The 25,237-nt window shown below is 37.8% G+C and overlaps 1 protein-coding gene across 1 annotated transcript in view; it reads right to left on the reverse strand.

The window, feature by feature from the left end:
* The window catches only part of TNFRSF18 (TNF receptor superfamily member 18), a 42,282-nt gene extending 17,514 nt beyond the window's left edge, over nucleotides 1-24,768 (reverse strand). Inside the window, exons 1-4 of the mRNA XM_053690963.1 lie at nucleotides 24,540-24,768; nucleotides 9,032-9,175; nucleotides 5,603-5,684; nucleotides 3,961-4,008 (exon numbers count right to left, since the gene is read on the reverse strand). Coding sequence (XP_053546938.1) covers nucleotides 3,961-4,008; nucleotides 5,603-5,684; nucleotides 9,032-9,175; nucleotides 24,540-24,699 — 434 coding nt within the window. The 5' untranslated portion in view covers nucleotides 24,700-24,768. The remainder of the gene's footprint in view (nucleotides 1-3,960; nucleotides 4,009-5,602; nucleotides 5,685-9,031; nucleotides 9,176-24,539) is intronic.
* Between the last annotated feature and the right edge of the window lie 469 nt (nucleotides 24,769-25,237).

Raw genomic sequence — 25,237 nt, forward strand, 5'->3', positions numbered from 1 at the left:
CTGCAAGAATTAGTATTGTCCTATAAAAAAAAAAAAAAAAAGCCTAAAAGGAACTCTATATATTTCCCAGTATAGTAGCTGATTAGCTATTTTGGAAAACTGTATGTAATAAAAACTGCAAATTTCAAAATGGGAGTTTGTACTGATTGTATGTGTATAGATGTTAAAGGGTGTATCACGAAGATGTTTCACTTGACCAACTAGAAAGAATTCTTATCAGGAATGTCTTCACATTACAAAATTGCAGCTACCCTCATGGTTGTTGATTTTGCAGCAGCCAGATTGAATGTTCAGGATTATAGAATGTGGAATGTGTCATAGAATGTTCAAAAAATAATATGTCTGGACCAGATTACAACATAATTTTGGCTACAGTCCAAGATGCATGATCTGCCAAAATTGACAAGTATGTGTTTTGGGATACACTGATGCTCAAAGGCCTCATTGTGACAATTACAACCGCTGGTCTCTCATGTTTGTCGTTTTGTTCATTCTAAAAATATTACTTTGGGTAATTTGCTGTCTCCTAGTCTGAGCAAATCAGTTCTTGGTTATACTTTAAAGAAACATTCAAATGTTGAAATAGTAGTGTAGGTCATGATTATGTGTGGGTCTCTAGTCATTACAGATCTGTTTGAGAAAAAAAAAATGCATAAATTGTACAACTAAGTATGTTGCCTATTTTGTAGAGTGCGTATTGTGTCTTAAGCAATACATTTAGAGTACAACACGTGATGTGGGGACCCATATCAGGGAACACATTTAATACATTACTAATGATAATATTTGCGATTTTATTGGTGTTCATAATAAAAATACAAATTCATTTAGATGACAGGCCATTGAAAAAGTACAGAAACCCCAGAGAGAGAGAGAGAGAGAGAGAGAGAGAGATATACATTTAGAATATTATGCAGACAAGGGGGTAGATTTATTAAGCAGTGGTTGCTGCTTTTTACGCCCGAGGTTTCAGGTCTCCCTGAAACCTAAGTTAAGAAGCAGCGGTCAGAAGACCGCTGCTCCTTAACATGTCCGCCACCTTGTCTGCAATCATCCCAATCCTTTACCATTGAGATGATTGACACCCCCTGCTAGCGTCCAATTGGCCGCAAATGTGCAGGGGGTGGCATTGCACATTGCTTGTGCAATGTTAAATGCAGACAGCGTATGTTGTCGGCATTTAGCGATGTCGGGCAGCCATGATTCGCTACAGCGAATCATGTCTGCTTGACATATGATAAAGCTACCCCAAGAGATTTACTGGATTTTTAAATTAGACACTTTAGAATATGATATAATTAACTATTGGAAATACATATGTATAAGTACAAGTTTGTTTTCCTTCTTATCATTTTTATTATTATATATCACTGTTATATACATGTATTTGACTTTATCATTTTAGATTTAAATTGAAGCAAATGTTCTAAATTTATTGCCTCTTAAACATAGAAGATGATGTATTTCTCTATCTCAAGAGAATTTGTATACAAACGTTAAGAGTGGGAGTATTTTATTTTAACCTATCAGGTGTTAGCATGCAGACTTTTTAAACTGGTTATGGCAATTGAGGATAATGTCTGAGTACAGTATGAATAACCAAAACCAATCAGACACACAAGTCCAACTGACCTTAGTTTTGCTGCTATGATATTTTTGTATCATTTTAACAATAAAAACATTTTATTCACATTTTGGACCTTTATTGAACCTCATTGTTTATGTTGCCAGAAATCAGGGATGAGTGGTGATATCATTATGCATTTCACATACAAGATGATATTTCATGCAGTGGGGTACCTCCCACATGAAGAAGCACTTTCTCATTGATTTGGCTGTAGGGAGGAAGGGTTCTCATGAAACCTATATTGCAAACTGCACAGCACTTAGAGGATATGGGAGTCTGTTCAAATGAGCAGTTGTGTGATCCTTGCTGAAGCAAGTTGATCACCATTTTTAAGGAACGTGTCTCCAGGGAGATGATGAGAAATGCTGAGGTTCTAACAATGGCCTAAATTCAGTAAAACCAGTTTATGAAACTAATAGCTCATGCAAAAAAAAAACTCACCACAAAATCACACTCAAACAACACTATTCAAAAAGACTTGTTCCTGCCCCTCGTCACACCCTTGAGTTGCGACTGACTTTCCATTAAAATCAATGGAGAAGCATCTACCTTGTAACTGCTCACCTCTTGGTGCAAAGAACAAGATCCGAAAAGGTGGTTTGTTTTATTTGTGAAGAAAACCTCAAGAATGAAACTATTATAATATATTTTTTAACTCTCCTGTTAAAAGAATGACCTGCTCCTTGCATCTTCTATCATCACCTCTTGCCATGATAGACTTCAGGACTTCTTTTTCGGCACCAACCCACTGGAATGCTCTTCTTTGCGCTATCAGACTTTCCCCTAATCTGCCTTCTTTTAAAAGCTCCCTGAAGACATTTTTGTTCAGGGAAACCTGCCACCCAACCCAGTAACAAATTAATTCCACTTACCTAATAATTGCCCTCATCTAACTCTGTATTGACTTCATTCTCACCCTTGCAGTACTCTTCTCCTGTTTTTCACTTTACCACCCTTCTAGATTGTAAGTTCCTATGGAAATAGGTCCCTTAATTCCTCCTGTATTTTTCATATTTTGTCTTGTCTCTTACAAATATTGTACCATTGTTTTACTTAAATTATTTGTACCCATGGACAGTGCTACGGAATATGTTGGAGCTTTATAAAAAAAAAGTATAAAAATAATAATAAAAGTTAAATCCATTTGAGGTCTTATGGATTGTTAAAATATTTAAAACACAGGTTGTTCACAAATTAATTATCTTGAATGCAAACAACTCTCCATTATACACAATGCAGCAACATCTATCTCGTAATCGTTCACCTTTTGGCTCATAGAATTGAAAAACGACAAGACCTTGAGATAAGACACTTTACAGAGGCAATAATGTATTTATGAATTCTGCATGTTTGGCTTTAGTGTGAGTGAAAAATCCAGACTATTACGCCCACAATCAACCCTTTGTTTGTGTCTACAAGGTTTCCAAGGCACCTCTTATTCTAACCAACAAGAATACATTTCTATAACAAAGCAGACATGAAAATATTTTTTTTATACACTTACCATTTTTAAAGTGATATCATGTATTGACACCTCATGTAAAGGTTAATGGCAGGGAAACTCACCAATGAATCTGATACAAATATAGGCAAAGTGATACTCAATGAATTTACAATATAATCCTGCTTTCCCAATAGCAATACATAATCTATGTGGATAACTCACAGAGAATAATGGCTTTGACGTTTTTATACAGACATATTAAAATACTAAAGGGGTGTGTATTAGTTCCAGTCCTAGCTCTAGTTATTTTCATAACTAGAGCTAGGTGAAATAATCAGCTGATCAGTAACCATGGTTTACCTGTGATCTTGTTAGGATATCATGAAAATCTGGCCTGTTAAGGGTACTTGAGGAGTGGAGTTGAGAAACACTGGCTTATTATATAATATTTAAACAACTTATTGAAAGCTGTGCATTTCAAACCATGAATCTTACAATTTAGACATGTCAAGGAGCCTATTTATCAAGCTCTGTATGGAGCTTGATGGCCCGTGTTTCTAAAGACCACTGCTCCATAACTTGTCCGCCTGCTTTGAGGCGGCAGACAGACATCAATGAAAATCAACACGATCCAATAGGATCTGGTTGATTGACACCCCCTGCTAGCGGCTGCAAATCTGCAGGGGGCGGTATTGCACCAGAAGTTCACAAGAATTGCTGGTGCAATTATAAATGCTGTCGGCATTTATCGATGTGCGGCGGACATGATTCGCTATAGCGGACCATGTTAAATTGATGCCTATGAGTTTAAGCAGTGGCTAGATGTAGATCACATTAAGGATAATATTTATATTTAATAATAGTACACCTTGAAAAAACAAAGTTTTACCTGGTGGATGCGATACTGGTGTACATTTTGGTAGCACTGGTTACAGGTCTGTGAAGAGAATATTTTCAGAGATTAAATAAATATAATTGGTAAATATATTACCTTCAGTTAATTAAACTCTTCTCTTGATACAGTAGAAGCATCATCCATCAAAATTATCCTTATTCCAGGTCAAAAGACTGGAACAAGGTAAAACTAAGTCCAGAGCCTTTTAAAGGATCCCCTAGTTTGGTAGAACCTTTCTTGTTGCTTGTATTCAGAAAGAAGAAATATAATATACCTTAAAGGGACACTCAAGTCAAAATAAACTTTTATGATTCAGATAGAACATGCAGTTTTAAGACACTTTCCAATTTACTTCTATTATCACATTTTGCACAGTCTGTTTATAGTCACACTTTTTGTGGAACAAGATCCTACTGAGCATGTGCACAAGCTCACACGGTATACGTATACTAGTCTGTGATTGGTTGATGTCTGTCACATGGTACAAGGTGCCGGAAAATAGGAGAAAAAAATAAATTTGTCAGAAAATAATCTACTGCTTATATGAAATTAAGAATAGGTGTTAAATCGTCTTTTTATCATGCACTTGTTAATTATGCAATTTTACTGCATTAAGTGGTCCTTTAAGCAGCAACTTGGAGGGTTTGATGAATGCATAAGTCAATAAACAAAGTGTATTGCATAAAAGGCAAAATACAAAATATAATAGTTTGACAGGAAAAATTATTTCACATCTGTTTCTGGGACCCTTAGAAACAGATGCGTAGTTGTAGAAAAATATTAGTAATTACTTATCCACCCCTATAATAATGAGAAATAGAGAATATAATTAAGTGTATTTATATTATATTGCAGTAGTAGCCCTGTGTAAAGTAGCAAGGATTATGTGTTGGGTAGAATGGTGCTATGTTAGTAAAGACAAAAATTAAAAAGATTATGAGAAACATAGATGTTGTTTTGATATGGCTAATAGAAGTACATTTACCTACAATTGAATGGGGTGGGTTTGGAAATGATCTTTTTTAATAAAAAGGAAGTCATCCGTGTGCTCTGGAGTGGAGATTTAACAGAACCTGACCTTTTTAGGTTTGTACCAAGTCAGGGACATGGGGGGGGGGGGGTACTTTTAATTGTCCAGTGAGCAATTTGGTATTGTGTAAAAATAGGAAAAATTGTAGCTGCGACCACAGTCATTTGGTAAATGATTCCAAGTAAAAGCTTCACTAGAAATAGGTGGGATGGAAAAGAGTTCCAGATTGGGCAAAAGGTACATTTTTAAAATATTGTACTGTAGTTTCCTTTATTGCAAACTGTAGGCGTTAGTGTGTTTACTTTTCTGAAACAATGGGAAGGTATCACTGCAAGTTAATGAAACATTACCGAACTTGCAAATATTAGACAATACATTTACTATCTCATTATTTAAATAAATAAAATCATCAAAAGATGCAAAAAAAAATATCAAAAGATGCAAAAATAAAATAAAAAATGATAATAGAAATATATTAGCAAGTTGTTTATAATTGCATGCTCTATCTGAATCATGAAAGAAACATTTTGGGTTTCATATCCCTTTAAAACTGCAAAAGTCAAGGTCAAGTTCCAAACATATAAGTATATTTTCAAAAACACTCACTTTATGATTGGTTTACAGAATCCATTCACCGTATGCATCCCTGGGGAGCATTTCCTGCAAATGTACAAATAATCAACTGAGCCTGCAGATGAAAAAAAAAAGTATAAATAGAACATTCTTTCACAAGACTACTAACTTCAGCTTTAGAACAAACCAATGGCGTATTTAGGTTTTGTGCTGCCCTAGACACTCAGAATTCTGCTGCCCCCTCCACCCCTCTCATCCCCCAGGTTTTAAACCTTTTATAGCTTCTTTTATTTTGTCAGGGTGTAATGTGATTTTTTTTCTGTGGCATTTCTAAACTAAATTTTTTGGGGAAATTTAACTTTTTAAGCTATTAGTTCAGGGTGCAGCTCACTTGGATATGGTAACACCACCCCCTCCTCCACACACACATAGTAAATATACTATTTTTGGGAAGGATAATATCTTCAAAAAATGATAAGAGTCACCATTATCTTCTGCATATCATTGGCAGCCAGTATATTTGGTATAGCACACACCTTCTGAGCAATGAAATGTAAGGCCACAGGAAAAGAAAAATACTTGCTGCTTATTTGGCTGCAGATCTGCAGGATAGGTCTCTCCTCAGTTCCATATGCCTCATCACCTCCTCAAATTCGTCCTTATATCACCAGCATTTGTGAGTCTCCCAGCCAAGCCTTCTTAGTTCCAGAGTGACCTCGCATCCCATCCTCTCCCCATGCACTGGGCCATGGGCTGGTACGATTTAAAGGAGAAGCAGTTGGTTCTTCTGACTCGTAGGGGCGGGACGTTTTCTTTCACACTGTGGAAGCACAGAATGCTTTGACTGCCTGTGCGTAGCCGCAGCGTTTTGATTATCCCACTCACAGAGACGCAGACAGTAAAAGAAAATCCCTTAGAGAACGCCCTGTAGTTCTAAGGGGAATTCTCTAAGCTGATTTTTTTTTACTGTATGAGTAGAAGCCTGAGCTAGTGGACAATCACTGGGCTTTGCCAGGCAAGCAGCACCAGCGAGACTGCACATACTGAGCCATTGAGTTGTGGCAAGCTGATCTATTCCCCAGCTGCAGTGGCCCAACGGGCACTAACAAAAGGACAGACAGTGTAAACAAACAAGTAAAGTGAGTATTGCCGTGCCTCCCAGCAACCCTGGCTCATTATTTTCCCCTATGGTTGTTTAATTCAAGCCCACTACTCTGCCGCTCTCCACAGAGCCTGCAGAAAGTGCCGCCCCTCCAATGTGCCGCTCTAGGCCCGTGCCTTGTTGGCCTAGGCTATAATACGCCCCTGGAACAAACCAAAAGATAACATCTTCAGTAATTGACCGTTCATGAAAGTGTAAGTGGAGGGTTCTTGTCTCTGGCTCAGAGTTCTAACTTGTCTTTGGTAACCCCTCCATGTCATAACTTTTTTTTTTTTATATTTAATTCTTTTATTGAGGTTTATATCATGGTATACAACAAGGTAAAACAAGGATCATGTACAACACATAGTCAAACGTTTAGAATATTCCACATTAGCTGATACAAATGACTAATACAAATAGCTACTATGAACAATGATGATATAGCATACCAACCAATGTAGACCCTCTGGGTTGAAAAAAAGGCAACTCTTGGGCCATGGATGCCTATGAATTAATAACCATTAGAGAATGTGTTCAAAGATATAGGAGGCCACTCTAGGGGGCTGATTTATCAAGCTCCTGCTGGTTTATCAAGAACTGCTGGCGCAATGATAAATACCGACAGCGTACACTGTCAGCATTTCTGGCTCCTCTGCAATTTTCAAATTAAGAGTAAAGTCATAATAGCCAGGAAAATGTAATATAACCTGTATAGATAACGAGTACACCTAAGGCTTATAGATAATGTTCAAAAAGAAACCTATTACTATGTGCTTATGGGATAAAATAACCAATGCCAATGATCTAGGTCTGAACCTCTATTAGATATTGTATACCGCAAGACTACATACAATCCCTAAAGCTACAACAAGAGCCTGCTCTGTTGTTCTGGCCGCTGACAACCAAGCAGAAGCTGTATGTAAGTTGTATGTAATAGTGGTGATAATGAATATTGGCCCAAAAGGAGACATAAGGTCTGCGGTCATTATAGACTACCCTATTCATTGGATGCTCTAAGAATAAAAATACATATATAGGGTCAACTGCCAAACAGTATCTCGATAATAATAAGTGCATGAAGGAAAATCACAAAACAAGAACGGTACAAAATCATAGTTACATATTTTAAACAGTAGTCTCTGTGAAGCAACTCCCTTGTATCAGTTCAGTAGAACCTCATAATACACATGAAGCGATGTGTTAGCCCCAGTGTTGATTTTTATTACAGCATATGCATGACAGACTGTGACTAAAAGCTTCCCTTCTTCTTGCTAACCCACGCCTGTACGGCTACATCTATGGTTAGGTAAATATGTCCCTTGGGCAATAGCGTTGTGACATAAAAGCCCCAGCTTGAGGGATACAAGTGCCCCAGCAGTCCTCGTGTAAACTTAAATGCAGAGTCGTGCTCCTTTTGCTGGTATTGGAGGTAGTCGTCATCTTACAGTTTTGTACTTCTTCCTTAATCTGAAGTGCTGTATAAAGGATATATAAAGACTCCTTTGTTCTCAGATTCCCTGCGGTGTTCCCCTTAATGATGAGCTCCAGTTCGACCGCACATCCGTGTGGAGAGTTAGCGTCAGCACCAGGGTGTACAATATGGCGGTTTTCTGTGACCGGTGGCAGGTGGTGAATGTCAGGGCACCAAGACATCACCGTTTTTGGAGGACTCACCAACAGGATCAGCCAGGATAGGTTCGGTAGGTGAAACGGCATAATAGGGGTGAAGCACAGCCCCAAGGGATGCTGTAAAGGCCTCTTGGTACTGATTTAGTAAAGCGCTGATTTCCTGTAAAAGAGTGGTATTTTCCATTGTAGTTTTCAGCTGCCAGATGGTGCTAAAAAAAGATGCGTGAGAGTGCTAATGGGTAGAGAGTGAGTGCAGTCTGTCTGTGACTGCTGTACCCAGCACTACTGCTGGGGGGGTACTGAGAGTATGTGTTTGGACGCCACCATAGGCCTCAGTGGTCTGAATCAAGGCTTCTGCATTCATATATATCAGTATCTATAGCATCCTCACAATGCATCGGGTTCAGATTCACAGGTTTTGTTCAGGGTTGATCTGATGTGCCAGCAATATTTAGCGGATTAGATGGTTCTTTGCAGGTGCTCCAGATATTGCGACCGATCATGGCCGCTGCCCGGACACGCCCCCCCCATGTCATAACTTTAATGGAAAGCTTCTACCATAGCTAAGAAGAATTAACAATGCAAGACCAAGTCCTCCTACACCCATATGTTAAACCATGACTTGCCCCCTTGCTCTCCTTTTTTTCCCCCTGTGGCTGTGTTTTTTAAATGTGAAGCAAAATATTTACCTGTCCTAATTAGCTCTTGGCCTTCTGGGCATGATGTAGGCTTGGTGCAACTATCACAGGGGTCTCCCTTACAGACATATCCTTGAGCACAGCGACATTCTTCACGAAGTGAATCTGCATTGGGACATGGTTCATTATCCCTACCTATAAAAAAAACAAATCAAACAAAGAGTATTAGTAAAAGCATTTTGTAATTTCAATTCAACTTGTAAGGGTTCAATTTAATACCACAAAAAATAAATTGCTCTGTAGTTTGTCCTCCCCACCCCCATCACTGCCGGCCCACTTTAAAAGGAAGCTTTTTTTTTTCATCAGTGATGTTTTCATCGCTCATCCAATGGTTATGCAAGCCATATGGCAAGAATACAGCAGTTATAACCCCCATCAGGAATAGAGTTACAACGAAGAAAATGTGCTGTTATACATTTTATGCAATCCAGATTTCATATGTCTGTTTGAGTATTGATAAGTTTACCATCACTTTAATTTGTACCTGGCAACATAAGTCAAAAGGATAATATTGTGCTGTTTTGGTAAGAAAACCTTCAGATGACCCACATACCTGAACAAACACTACATTATCAAAACTGTTTATCATGATATATAACATATATCACAATTTACAGTCCAGAGCCAAGTAGGCACACTGGTTTTGGGACAAGTCAGCAACATTATAAATATCCCAAAGAAGGTAATAACAAGGCACTCTGATTTCTTCAGTGCAAAAGGTGTTACAAAGTTCATTTTAATAGGATAAATCCTTCACATTCTAAAAATTTGGTAGCATTTCCATATAGAGTACAAAGTGTAACCGAGTACCTACACCTGAGCACATTGTGGAAAGGTTGATTCCTAAATATTGCTGAAGTTGGAAAATAAAAGGGAAAAACTGGGCTAATATAAGGTCCTTTGTAGAATTTCTAAAGGACACACTTAAAGCTCTGTAGATCACTTAAAGCAGGAGTTGGCAAGAGGTAGATCGCAGTCTACCAGTGGACCACAAGTATATTTTGAGGTGACCGCCTGGAAGATTTCAAAAGTCTGCATAATAACAGAAACATTTCTCACACATCTGGATTATGAGTGAAGAACCTCGTCACAGTAGATATGAGAAATGTTTCTCTTATGCAGACTTTTGAAATCGGCTATGAGTCTATGACGGCGGTATGTGTACCAGCTTTGGTTACTGCCTCAAGAACGGTCAGTCCATAGTACAGACTCTTCATGCGCCAGGCTGAGATGATGCTCGGTATCCCTGTGTTTGGCAGTTCCAGGTCCTGCTCTGTCTGATATTCTGCTGCAACTTTCTAGATCTGTCCTCCGTTACTTGTCACCAGTCTCTGCTGGGTGAATGGTCTGGTGTTTTTTCCCCCAAGGTCTGTTACTCCCCTCAGGTTCTTTTACTTACTCTGTACCAGGCGTTGATGCTGCTCTCTGATACTTTTTCTGACACACTAATATTAGCTATACTGTGCTAGTTTCTGCAGCTTTCTGTCCCCAGAATTTGTTGTCACCCAATTGTGTATGTCAGTGCTGTTGCTGCTATACCCGTCTCTGGTTGCTGTGTAAGGCAGTACAGAGCCTGCAGGTCCTGTTGCTGTCACTGTCCCAACTAGTTGCCATAGTCTCCAGCTAGTAGCGGACGGATGGAGAGCAGCCAACAGCACCTGCCCCCAATCAACCTGATATGGCGTCCAACCAATACAATTTGTAGAAAGAGTCTGTCTATGATTGGCTGAGAATAGTTCATTGTCCCTGTTGTACCTGAGCTGTGGGTTTCCCATGTGTTCCAGGCTGGACTACTCCGCTAGCCCTAGAGCCCTAATCTCAAGCCGTCTTGATTGTGCGGTATACAGATAAGGTTGCTTGATAGTGCCGGCGTGACGTAAAGAGAGAGAGCTCTCGCAGTAATTAAAGAGCGCAACTGTATTTATTATTAAAGAGCGCAGCTAATTTTTAAAGTTCTATTATTTGTGGCAAAAATACAATTTTCAGCCAGCACTTGGAATAAAATTACAGGTAGCCCTTGTCTTACAAAAGTCTGCTGACCCCTGACTTAGAGATATGAAGCCTATACATTTCTTTCAGGATTCAGACAGAGCATATAATTTTAAATAACTTTCCAATTTACTTCTATTTTTTAAATTTGCCTCATTCTCTTAGTATCCTTTGTTGAAGGAGCAGCACTAACAGGAGCTAGCTGAACATATCAAGTGAGCCAATGACAACAGGCATATATGTGCAGCTACCAATCAGTAACTAGCGCCCAGTAGTGCATTGTTGCTCCTGCTTTCCCAGTTTCCAAAATTAATTGACATAGGCAATTTTGGCATTTTTCACCTTAATTATTTGCCCTCTTGTAAAATGCACTCATACATATTGCAAACCGTTTTTTAAAAGACAAACAGGCCTTTCGTATGATATACTATATGGGTACATAAAATGACAATAAATAAGAATTTAATACTGAAAAATGGGAGAAAACTGAAAATGTTTTTTTTTTTTTGTCTTTTTTGCAGTTCTCTTTATAACCATTGCTACATAACTAGTGTAGCTAAAGAAAGTATCTCCACAAAAATAAATTAGGTCGTCTTAATTGTAGGATTACCCCATATGTCTAGGTTAATTAATTTATAACAAATATAGGCCAAATACTATAAATATGGAATTATCGGTTTAATGCTAGAAGTTGCTATACTTGAAATGTAAGCTAAATAGCGGCCACCCAATTCAAAACTGCTACACAAAAGTATATATTTATAGAATTTAGACACCCCAGGATATTTATCTAGAGGTATTTTGACACATTATATTTAACCCTTTTATTACCAATGGAAAAAAATTACATTTTGTTGTAAACCCCCCCCCCCCCACACACACACACATAAAAACACTTTATTAAAATAAAATGTATTTAAAAAATAGATAATAGAAGGAAATTGGAAAATTGTTTAATACTGCATGCTTTATCTGAATCATGAAGGCTTAAAGGGACATGAAACCCAACATTTTGCTGTCATGATTCAGATAGAGAATACAATTTTAAACAACATTCCAATTTATTTCTATTATTTAATTTGCTTTATTCTTTAGATATCCTTTGTTGAATAAATAGCAATGCGTATGGATGAGCCAATCACACAAGGCATCTATGTGCAACCACCAATCAGCAGCTACTGAGCCTATTTAGATATTCGTTTCAACAAACGTTATCAAGAGAATGAATCAAATTAGATATTAGAAGTAAATTGGAAAGTTGTTTAAAATTGCATTTTCTTTCTAAATCAGGAAAGAAAAAAAATGTGTTTCATGTCCCTTTAGTTTTGAATTTACTATTCTTTTAAGGCTGAAGGATACGAGGCCCATTGTTTTTATTTGACTGAATGAGCAACTCACCATTACTCAGAGATTCAGATACTTATCTTTTTGAATCTCAGGGTAACAGGTAGTGACTGGAAAAACAAGGTTCTTGAGTTTTATTCTTGCTGACCCAGTAGACTTTATTGCATTAAGGCCTGTGTTTGTTCACTAACAGAAAACCATTTTTTTTTTTAAAGTAACCTATATATTGGTTTTAGTATGTTGTAAAATATAGAAACATTCGGCTAGATTACGAGTTTTGCGATAAGCTTAAAAAAGCAGCGTTAACAGGTACTAACGCTGCTTTTTCACTACCGCTGGTATTACCAGTCTTGCAGGTTAAGGGGCACCGCACACTTTTTGGACCTTACCGCAAACCGACTTACGTAAACTTTGTAAAGTCTTTTTTCTATGGGACTTCCATAGCGCCGGTATTATGAGTCTGTCCTGGGAGGCCAACAAGTGAGCGGTACACCCTACCCCGTCAAGATTCCTAACGCATTCTAAAGTCAGCAGTTATGAGTTTTACACTACAACGCCGTAGCATAAAACTCATAACTAAAGTGCTAAAAAGTACACTAACACCCATAAACTACCTATTAAACCCTAAACCGAGGCCCTCCCACATTGCAAACACTATAAAAAATGTTTAACCCCTAATCTGCAGTAATTTTATTTAGATTTATTTAAATTATATTTAAGTTAGGGGGGTGTTAGGGTTAGACTTAGGTTTAGGGGTTAATAAATTTAATATAGTGGTGGCGACATTGGGGGAGGCAGATTAGGTGTTAATAAGTGTAGGTAGGTTGCGGCGACATTGGGGGCGGCAGATTAGGGGTTAATAAATATAATGTAGGTGTCGGCGATGTTGGGGGCGGCAGATTAGGGGTTCATAAGTATAATGTAGGTGGCGGCGGTGTCCGGAGCGGCAGATTAGGGGTTAATAAATATAATGCAGGTGTCGGCGATGTCGGGGGCGGCAGATTAGGGGTTAATAAATGTAAGATTAGGGGTGTTTAGGCTCGGGGTTCATGTTAGGGTGTTAGGTGTAAACATAAAATGTGTTTCCCCATAGGGGCTGCGTTACTGAGTTTTACGCTGCTTTTTTAGAGGTGTTAGACTTTTTCTCAGCCGGCTCTCCCCATTGATGTCTATGGGGAAATCGTGCACGAGCATGTACGACCCGCTCACCGCTGACTTAAGCAGCGTTGGTATTGAAGTGAAGTTTGGAGCTCAATTTTGCTCTACGCTCACTTCTTGCCTGATAACGCTGTGTTTGTAAAAACCTGTAATACCAGCGCTGCAGGTAAGTGAGCGGTGACAATAAACTGCTCATTAGCACCGCACAGCTCCTAACGCAAAACTCGTAATCTCGCCGATTGATTTTGATGGCAGATAAAAAACATAGGCCCAACAAGTCTGCCCGAAATTTTCTAAAAGTTTAAAGTTATTTAGTTCTTGGATAGGCTTAAAGGGGTAGAAAAGTCAAAATTGAAATGTGCATGGGTGCATGTTCATTTTAAATAGAAGTATTTTTGCATTATACTTCTATTACCAAAAGTAAAAGTGTCTAGTAAAAGATATAACTGTTTTTCAGCAGCATATGCACATATGCTGTGTGGGCCTGGGCATCAGTGTTCAAGCACAGAGAACTGTCTGTAGTGTGTATTGTACCTGTGAAGCCTTAATTTGTGCCATACAAGCCACTGCTTACTCACTGAATAGGTGTTGTGTTTGGATGCTGGTGCATGGGCCCTTACAGCATATGTTGTGGGTATGCTGCTAAAAAAAGTTATAACTTTTATAGCTTTTTTGGTAATTGATGTATACCGCTAAAATGCTTGTATTTAAAACTGAAATTCACCCAAACATACACACATACCTTCCACTGTAGTTTTTTGCTGATAAATATGTTAAATAAAACAGGCCCCAGAACTGACCCCTGAGGAACACCACCAGTAACTGTTTCTTCTGCTGAATGTCATCTATCTTTAAGCCAGAGGGGGCTGTCAATCATCCTGATCCGATCAGATCAAACTGATTACTATCTGCCTAAAGTGTCACAGGTTAAGAGGCAGCGGTCTAAAGACTACTGCTACTTAACCAACTTTTTAGGCTCGCTCTGAGAGAGCCTGAAACACTGGGGCTCCGAAGCTGCTATCGCCACTTGGTAAATGGAGCCCTATGAATTACTCTTGTGTGGGATAGTGTCAAATGCTCTATATATGCTACATCTACTGCTCCATATACAAGTGGGGAGAGCACCTGCACACAGGTTAAAGTGTGAACAAATAAATCATTAGAAAATGTGTTATGAAAATAGACATTGGATAAATAGGGGCCGATTTATTAAGCTCTGCATGGCGCTTGATTACCCTTGTTTCCGGAGAGCCTTAACTTGTTAGCCTGCTCTGAGGCCGAGGACAGAAATCCACCCGATCGAATACTATCGAGTTGATTGACACCCCCTGCTTGCGGCCGCGAATCTGCAGGGGGCGACATTATACCAGTAGTTCACATGAACTGCTGGTGCAATGATAAATGGCGACAGTGTATGCTGTCTGCATTTATCGATGTGTGGCAGACATGATACGCTACATCGTATTATGTCCGCTCGCACATTAATAAATATACCCCATAATATCAATATTTAATAATAAATAGATAAAAAAAAGATCAGCACAAAAATAGTACCGATACATTGTATATGCACATATAACTTAATAGAATGGATCCAAAATAAAAATATGAACAAGTGGTACAAAGTATTTAAATCTGTGAAAAAATATATAGTCTGTGAAAAAAATATGTGTCCAGTTATCGCTTTTAAGTGTCAATGACCGATGTCTTCAAAAAGCTATATATGAGTGTCACTCCTAATATAAAAGATCCTCTGTAATCCTTAGATAAGTATATGTGCCTAAAAGAAATGGAAACAAAACTAATAGTGAAAAAATGCAAAGAACCACATATAGGCTTTGCTTACCAGAAATAATATTCTGCTGAGGTACTCTTAGAGCCAACGCATTTCGACCCACAAACCAGGCCTTTCTCAAGGCAGTCGCGCTAATATGGCCATGATAAATTTGCTATTTAGCGTGCCACTTGTAATCTAGCCAATCGTTTTTCTACTTTTGCAGATATATCTAAAGTAGGCTTTGACCCCATGTCTCACTGACTGTGCTATCTTCTCTTCTGCCTGATCTTTAACCTTCTTAATTAACGGCTGAGTCTTTTTTGTTGGAGTCTCTGCATATGCATATTATCAGCTGACTGTTTCTCTGTGTTTTTATAAGCTATCTTTTTGTGTCTTTACTGCATATGCTACTTCTTTTGGAGAATCATTTTGGTTTTCCTTTTATAGACCTGCCTTATACAGTGTGCAGTGGCATCTAATCCTTCAAAAATACCCACTATTCTTGTGCCCCTTAATAAGAGATTGCCCTTTTAAAGATTTGTTTAGGTATTCTCCCATGTATGAAAAATCAGCCTTTCTAAAATCAAAAACTTTTGTTTTAGTGCTGGCAGATAGTGCTTGCGCGTGAAAACCAAACAGATCACTGGACCATAAGTTCACTCCCATAGACACATATGATTCTGTATCTCTGTGTGTATTAACCCCTTAAGGACCAGCCTGTACGGTTTCTTTAATGATTGTGCTATTAATAGCCATTTTCAGTGACAAGAAGGGTGGATATAATAGTGCGGCCCCACCTCTATTATAAAAAAGAAAAATGTTAATGACTGGTGACGTACATGGTACGTCGCAGACGTTAAGGGGTTAAATCGAATATAGCTTTCTTTCAAGTTGTTTTGTTAATTGCTCAAGTAATTTCCATTGCAAAGAATATAAAGAAATCTTATAATAGATTAATTTTGAACAAGGAGTGAATAGGTCTATTCTATCAAAAACTCAAATGTCTCTTTTTACATTTAATAAAACTCTTTCAAATAAGAAAAAATGACAAACATCTTCTAAAAAAAATTCCCCAGTCATATTCTATGACTACCGGAATAGTGTGATGCCCTGGGTAAGTAAATGTAATGATTTACATGCCAACATCTCTAGTCTACACCTAATGAAAAAATATATTGATGAGGGTGGAATAAAGAATTAAGGCTAGATGAAATATTGATAATTACATCAAAAAGGTAGAGGACAGATAGGTGGATGTTTGTGCAACTAAACCTAGTATCATATTGTTCTTATAGAGAGTCACTGCAGTACAGTGAGTATAATGTATCCATACACAAAAAACATTATATATACACTTACATATAGAACATCATTATTATTTGCTTAGATATTTTTGTAAGGTACAGTATGTTACATGAAATATATAAAAGCCCAGTAATTCTCCTAAAAAGAGTCTTTATTTTGCTGCTTTAGCCTTTGCAATTCACTAATACTAATATTTCTCTAACTGTCCTTCTTTAAGAGAGTTTGTGGCATAAATTCCATGAGAGTTTAATTTTGCTTTCAAATATGTCTAATATACAGTCTGTTTTGGAAGACAACCTTAAAGTCACTATTACAGTTCATGGACATTTAAAGGAACTTTAAAGGGATGCTCTTATACAAAAATTGCATGTCCCAATTTGGTAAGGCATATTATTTTTGCATTCCTGACTCTAGATAGTTAAGGGGTTATACACCTAGGTAAATAATTCAGAACCTACATACTATACTGTTGGTGAGTCACATGGCTGATGTTCCCCTTCTGCTTGGTAGCTTCAACTACCAAGCAGAAGGGGAATATCAGCCATGTGACTCACCAACAGTATAGTATAATGGTGTACCATAAAACAAAAAGAGAAAAATTGTATCAGATAAGTACAAAATTGCTTATAATCTCGACCTGACATAATACCCACAGGGCATATTATAGCAAAGTATAACAAAACAAGATAAATCATGCTTAAAAACCTCTAACAACTGGTAAATATGGAAGTGCTTTAGAGCTATTTCTTTTCCACAAATGTAAATTGTATATATATATATATATATATATATATATATATATATCCTATAATATAAATGGCCAAGTGTGTTTGTCCGAAGCTGTCATGTGCAGTAGAGACTGCGCGAGGACAAACACACCTGCCTTCAACAAACTAACCTGTCCGCCCCAAGAACTGTAGGCATGATGGGGGCAGGGCCAGCCGGGCATGACGGGGGCTGGACCGGGCGTGGCTGGGGCGGGACCGGGGCAATGTCGGGCGGGCGTGACGGGGGTGGGGCCGGGCGGGAGCAGCCATGGCCGTAAGAGAGAGAGAGCAACAGAGATGGGGGAGAGAGAGCAACAGAGAGGGGGGGGGGGGGGGGGAGAGAGGTGGGAGAGAGAGCAAAAGAGAGGAGAGAGAGCAAAAGAGAGGGGGAGAGAGAGCAAAAGAGAGGGGGAGAAAGAGCAAAAGAGAGGGGGAGAGAGCAAAAGAGAGGGGGAGAAAGAGAAAAAGAGAGGGGGAGAAAGAGAGAGCAAAAGAGAGGGGGGATAAAGAGAGAGCAAAAGAGAGGGGGGAGAGAGAGAGCAAAAGAGAGGGGGGGATAGGGAGTGCAAAAGAGAGGGAGGAGAGTGCAAAAGAGAGGGGGAGAGAGAGAGAGCAAAAGAGAGGGGGGAGAGAGAGAGCAAAAGAGAGGGGGAGAGAAAGCAAGAGGGGGAGAGAGAGCAATAGAGGGGGGAAGAGAGAGAGCAAAAGAGAGTGGGGAGAGAAAGAGCAAAAGAGAGGGGGGAGAGAGAGAGAGCACAAAAGAGAGGGGGGAGAGAGAGAGAATAAAAGAGAGGGGGAGAGAGCGCAAAAGAGAGAGAGCAAGGGGTGGGACCGCTGTATTGCATAAAAAATGTCCCGTGTAAATAGGCTTTAGGACTAGTATATATATATACAGTATCTCGCAAAAGTGAGTACACTCCTCACATTTTTGTAAATATTTTATAATATCCTTTCATGTGACAACACTAAAGAAACGACACTTTGCTACAATATAAAGTAGTGAGTGTACAGCCTGTATAACTGTAAATTTGCTGTCCCCTCAAAATAACTCAAGACACAGCCATTAATGTCTAAACCGGTGGCAACAAAAGTGAGTACACCCCTAAGTGGAAATGTCCAAATTGGGCCCAAAGTTTCAATATTTTGTGTGGCCACTATTATTTTCCAGCACTGCCTTAACCTTCTTGGGCATGGAGTTCACCAGAGCTTCACAGGTTGCCACTGGAGTCCTCTTCCACTCCTCCATGATGACATCACGGTGCTGGTGGATGTTACAGACCTTGTGCTCCCCCACCTTCCGTTTGAGGATGCCCCACAGATGCTCAATAGGGTTTAGGTCTGGAGACATGCTTGGCCAGTCCATCACCTTTACCCTCAGTTTCTTTAGCAAGGCAGTGGTCATCTTGAAGGTGTGTTTGGGGTCGTTATCATGTTGGAATACTGCCCTGCAGACCCATCCTCCGAAGGGAGAGGATCATGCTCTGCTTCAGTATGACACAGTAAATGTTGATATTTATGGTTCCCTCAATGAATTGTAGCTCCCCAGTGCTGGCAGCACTCATGCAGGCCCAGACCATGACATGCCCACCACCATGCTTGACTGTAGGCAAGACACACTTGTCTTTGTACTCCTCACCTGGTTGCCACCACACACACTTGACACCATCTAAAACAAATAATCAGGGAGCAATAACGGCCGCTAGCAGGGGGTGTCAATCAACCCGATCGTATTCGTTCGGGCTGATTGCTGTCCGCCACCTCAGAGCAGGCGGACAGGTTATGATGCAGCTCCATACGGAGCTTGATAAATAGATCCCTAAGACTGCGTTACTGCTATTTTTGTAAGCTTTTTTTGTAAGATTTGTAAAAAAAAATATTTAAAGGGATATAAAAGTGCAAAAAGAAAATGCTCTAATATGTTACATATTTTTTATATTACACCATATTTTGCATATAACTGTCTTTAACCCCTCCAAAAGGGTGAAACACATAGTTAAAGTCAGATCCAGTCAGCATTAATACTCTACAAGGAGCTATATGTGCACATTTAGTGAGCCAATGACTAGAGACTGTGTATAGCCACCAATCACCAGCTAGCTAAAGATATGTACAAATTATTTTCACCAAGAGAAAAAAATAAGTTTTATACTAGAAGTTTATTTGAAAGTCTATTAAAATGACATGCTCTATCTGAATCATGCTAGATTTATTTTGACTTTCCTATCCCTTAAAATGAATTATTTATTTAGCTCAGGGCAATAATTTCTTTAAAAAAAAAAAGTGACCGAATTGAAATAATTGAATCTCTGATTAATAACCTACTATAACGCAGGAATTATCTCATTTCCTAGATAATTTTGCTGCCAACCAAGGGAGTCAAATGATAAAACATTTTAATGTGTTAGAGTATTTAATTATTGCACACATGCTTACCTCTGACTATGGGCTAGATTTATTAAGCCCCTACGGCAGCAAGTTCTCTCAAGAACTTGCTCGCCGGGATTTATCAAGCAGCGGTCACCAGACCGCTGCTTCCCTAACATCTACGCCACCTCTATTGTGGCGAAATTCAATCCCCTCGGTCGAGTCCGACCGAGGAGATTGACAGCTCCTGCCCGCGCGTGATTGGCTGTGCGCGGGCAGGGGGCTGGATTGCACATGAGCGCAAAATTGCGCTTGTGTGCAATGTTAATTACCTGCGGGTAATTTCGCCCCACCATAGGCGAGCTGAGGCATACAGGGGCGCGTATACGCTCCCCTGTAAGCCTCAGCGTTGATAAATCTAGCCCTATGTATTGAAACCTTGCAAAGATGTTAAACACCACATTAGACATGAGTAAATTCAGGATTCATTATTCGTTGCTGGATATTATTATATATATATTTATTAGAACAGAAGTGCAACGAAAAACAACTTCACATTTTACTGATATTTTAAGTTGCACTTTTTTTTTTTATTATATCAAATTTCAGAACTAAACACATGCAAGGTTTCAGTAACGATTTCTGCCCAATAGATGGCATTGTTCCAGCAATATAAATCACAGCAACATACTAAGGATTTGATATTAGAATTCCTAAGCAGACGAAACGTGGCAAGGCTTTCTGTCACCCTGAGGGACACCATACTTTAGCCCACGGGACTCCAGAGACAACCAAGTAAATGCGGGGATCGTAAACACCAGGAGCTAACCGGTGACAATTTTATTTGGCACATTAACTTTTGAATTATTGTCAAAATTCTGAAATGTAAACATTTTACATCAGTCATTTTAAGGATCATCCATTAACAATATATTAAACATTTTTTAAGTATTTTTGTCATAAAAAGGATAACACAGCTGTTTCAACTGATACTGAAAATGCTCAACTTCATTTTGTTTTTTTTATTATTTCCACAGCAATACTGAAGGTCAGGGACAAACCTCCATGGTTATGAAAACAAAAATATAAGTTTATCAAGCACATACTTTTTCTAAATAAATATTATTTAAAACTCATCCTTTAGCTTTAGGTGCAAACATTTCTTCCATGGTGGCTCTTTAAAAGGGCATAAACCCCAATATTTTTCTTTCATGATTTAGACAAAGCATGCAGTGTTTAAAAAAAAGAACTTTCCAATTTACTTCTGTTATTGAATTAGCTTTGTTCTCTTGGTATCCTTGCAAAGCATACCTAAGTAGTCTCAGAAGCAGCAATGCAATCTTGACAGCTATCTGCTGATTGGTGGCCGCACCACCAACCAGCCTTGTGGCATTGGCTTATACAATGTGTTCAGCTAGCTCCACCACCTTCAACAAATGATACCAAAAGAATGAAGCAAATTTGATAATAAAAATAAATTGGAACATTGCTCAAAATTGTATGTTCTGTCTAAATCATAAAATAATAATTTGGGGTTTCTTGTCTCTTTATGGTCTCTTTTTGTACATTCTGTAACATATAAAGGTTCTATGAGTTTTTAGTGCCACTTCAAATAGTGACAGTTTCTTTGAGAGATGTGAGCTTCTTTGGAACCTTGAACCTCCAATGAAGGATGTGGTGCAGATGTCTGTTATTCACCTGTATCTCTCTCTCCACTCTCTTCTTTCTCTCTCTCCTCTCTCCTTTCTCTCTATCTCATCATCTATTATCTGCCAATGTATATGGTACTGACAGGACCTACCTACCCTTTGCTGAAGATGCCCACGTGAAGCTGATCTCTAATATTCATGTGATCTTTAGGATTTATAATCGGTGGTAGTTCCATGGGGGTGCACAAGGTTTGCAAACCACACAAATATTCAATTTTACATTCCCCACTGTTCATAATGTACAATTATATTATATAATGGGCATAGTTAAAGGGACAAAAGGGTGTGTGTACAAGCGCTAAGGTAATCCCCAAGCTGTATCCAAACAGAGATCCTAACCAACCTCCAAAAAATATGCACAAGTAGTAAGAAGTGAATACAGCGCCAACAAGAGGCCAAGGGATAAATATACTCACAGAGAGCTAAAAGAAGATTATTTAATGAACCATGTTAAAAAGCATCAGTAATAAAAGACTATATATAAAAAATGTAAAAAGCACATATAAATAAAATTACAAATACAGGAATATCTTACAGAAGCGGCTCAAAGGGCCAAAGCTGATAATTACAATAAAAACAGAGGTAATAACAGGTGATCAGTGTGAGTGGTACACCAGAATAAGAGTGTATACTAATAAAACAGAATTAGCCTAAGTACAACTGTAGCAAGTGCATCAAGCAAAAAACTAATAAACAATAATACAAACAATAGTGTTCAAAATTAGTGTTACAAAAAATAGTGTTCCAAAAAATAGAAAAATGCACTGCAGTGCAAAAAAAGGGGGGTAGCAAAATAATTGTATAGATACAATCAAATAGTGAGTGAGTGCAAATGGATATAAAAATGCTAGCTACTTAATCCAGTGAGGTTAAGATATAATTAAATAAAATACACAATATGCAATAACATAAAAAATAAAATACACAATATGCAATAACATAAAAAATAAAATATAAAATATAATCCAAAAAAGTATTCAAAAAGTTGATCAACAAATGTTAGTGAAGAACAAAAATAAGTCAATCAAAACAAAAAAATGGAAAAAATGGGTGATGAAAAGCAAGGTGAAAGTGAGGAAATTGATTCCTTCCAATGTTAGTTACTTTAACAGATCCAAATTCCTGAGTGTGGTTGCTGAAGTAGCTGATTGGATCCTAGCACCTGTCAGCTGCTCCTATGGTATCCTAAAAAGTGTCCCTGTAAAAAAAGAAATTCACAACATAGTGTATCCAATATGAGAATGAAGTAAAGATTAAAGTAATGCTTACCAATATGTCAACGCGTTTCTGCCCTCAAAAAAGGGCCTTTCTCAAGACTGAGAAAGGCCCTTTTTTGAGGGCAGAAACGCGTTGACATATTGGTAAGCATTACTTTAATCTTTACTTCATTCTCATATTGGATACACTATGTTGTGAATTTCTTTTTTTACAGGGACACTTTTTAGGATACCATAGGAGCAGCTGACAGGTGCTAGGATCCAATCAGCTACTTCAGCAACCACACTCAGGAATTTGGATCTGTTAAAGTAACTAACATTGGAAGGAATCAATTTCCTCACTTTCACCTTGCTTTTCATCACCCATTTTTTCCATTTTTTTGTTTTGATTGACTTATTTTTGTTCTTCACTAACATTTGTTGATCAACTTTTTGAATACTTTTTTGGATTATATTTTATATTTTATTTTTTATTTTATTGCATATTGTGTATTTTATTTAATTATATCTTAACCTCACTGGATTAAGTAGCTAGCATTTTTATATCCATTTGCACTCACTCACTATTTGATTGTATCTATACAATTATTTTGCTACCCCCCTTTTTTTTGCACTGCAGTGCGTTTTTCTATTTTTTGTAACACTATTTTTTGTAACACTAATTTTGAACACTATTGTTTGTATTATTGTTTATTAGTTTTTTGCTTGATGCACTTGCTACAGTTGTACTTAGGCTAATTCTGTTTTATTAGTATACACTCTTATTCTGGTGTACCACTCACACTGATCACCTGTTATTACCTCTGTTTTTATTGTAATTATCAGCTTTGGCCCTTTGAGCCGCTTCTGTAAGATATTCCTGTATTTGTAATTTTATTTATATGTGCTTTTTACATTTTTTATATATAGTCTTTTATTACTGATGCTTTTTAACATGGTTCATTAAATAATCTTCTTTTAGCTCTCTGTGAGTATATTTATCCCTTGGCCTCTTGTTGGCGCTGTATTCACTTCTTACTACTTGTGCATAGTTAAAGGGACATTAAACACTTTGAGATGGTAATATAAAATGATAAATCATATATATATATAAAAGTCTGCAATATACTTTAATTATTTATTTTGTTACTTTTTCCTGTAATTCCATTCTGAAATTGTGAGCTTTTCAGTTCCTGTTAGAAATGGAAGTGCACTGTTATATTCCACACAGTCATTGGCTGCACAATCTAGTGACCTATTTATAACTGTCCATAATTGGCCACAGGAGAGAAGGTAACCTAAGTTACAACATGGCAGATCCCATTGTCAATATTTAAACAACCAATGAAACTTTAAAAATACATCTACATCTTATTCTTAGACTAATCTTTTCTAGTAGTTATTTGGTGTTTAATGTACCTTTAAGTTTCCCAAATAAACTGTTATTACATATACATATATAGTATTTATGTGTACACAGACACACATAATGAAACTGTACACATTTCCCCTTTACATTCTAATAATCCTGTATACATTTTAACAAAAATTGTTTTTCTTAAATTCCCACTAAATTTGATCTAAATAATATTTAAATACACATCTCTTATCTTTTCATATAACCTAAAATCTCAACCATAAAATATTATTAATGCTGACCATGTTTATTGAGAAAAATAATACAAAATAACATGTCTCTTTACATAATTATATTTGCCTACAACGGAATTTATAATAGAATGATAAATATAACTGATAAAATAAATAGAAATATAAAAATGGAAATATACATGATATTGATAAAAATAATAAATCCTAAAACTGAAAACAAATTAACAGCAGGTAGAAAGTGGATGGATATAGAATATTAATGTGTATCAGTGCACTTACTTCGGATACAGGTTTTGCAGCATATTGTGCCATCTCTGGTGCTGACTTCAAATGTTCCTACACCACATTCAGCAGCCAGTGTCCATCTCCCCTGTAGTCGTAGCACCAGCAAACAAACAGCTAACTTTAAGGACAAATTCTTACAGCAGCCAGCAATCATCTCAAACGCTGAGAAGGGTTGTGCTGTTGAGGAATGAGAAAAAAAAACAAGCTGTGGATCGTATTTGAATTGAGAAAGCCACTACTTCAATCTGTGATTCTTCTTCTGAGGCTCAGTTAAATAAGGATAGCACAGTAAGGGGGTGGGATAGAACAGTCAGTGTATTTCCTGATGTTCACCACGGAAGGTAATGTTAGATGGCTGTGATAAAAAAAATGAATTCAACTGACAATCTGAAAGGGATATGAAACCCACAATTTTTTCTTTCATGATTCATATAGAGCATGCAATTTTAAACAACTTTCTAATTTACTCCTGTTATCAATTTGTCTCTGTTTTCTTGGTATCTTTTGTTGAAAAGAAGGGACTTATGTTTAGGAGCTGCCCCATTTCTGGAGCACAATATGGCAGCAGTTTTGCAACACTGCTATTCATTTGCAAGAACAATAGATTGCAGCACTATTTCCTGCCATGTACTGCTCCAGATGTCTACCTAGGTACTTCTTCAACACAGAATATCATGGGTACGAAGCAAATT

The sequence above is a fragment of the Bombina bombina genome, chromosome 8 (assembly GCF_027579735.1).
Source record: "Bombina bombina isolate aBomBom1 chromosome 8, aBomBom1.pri, whole genome shotgun sequence".
In the NCBI taxonomy this organism is placed as follows: Eukaryota; Metazoa; Chordata; class Amphibia; order Anura; family Bombinatoridae; genus Bombina; species Bombina bombina.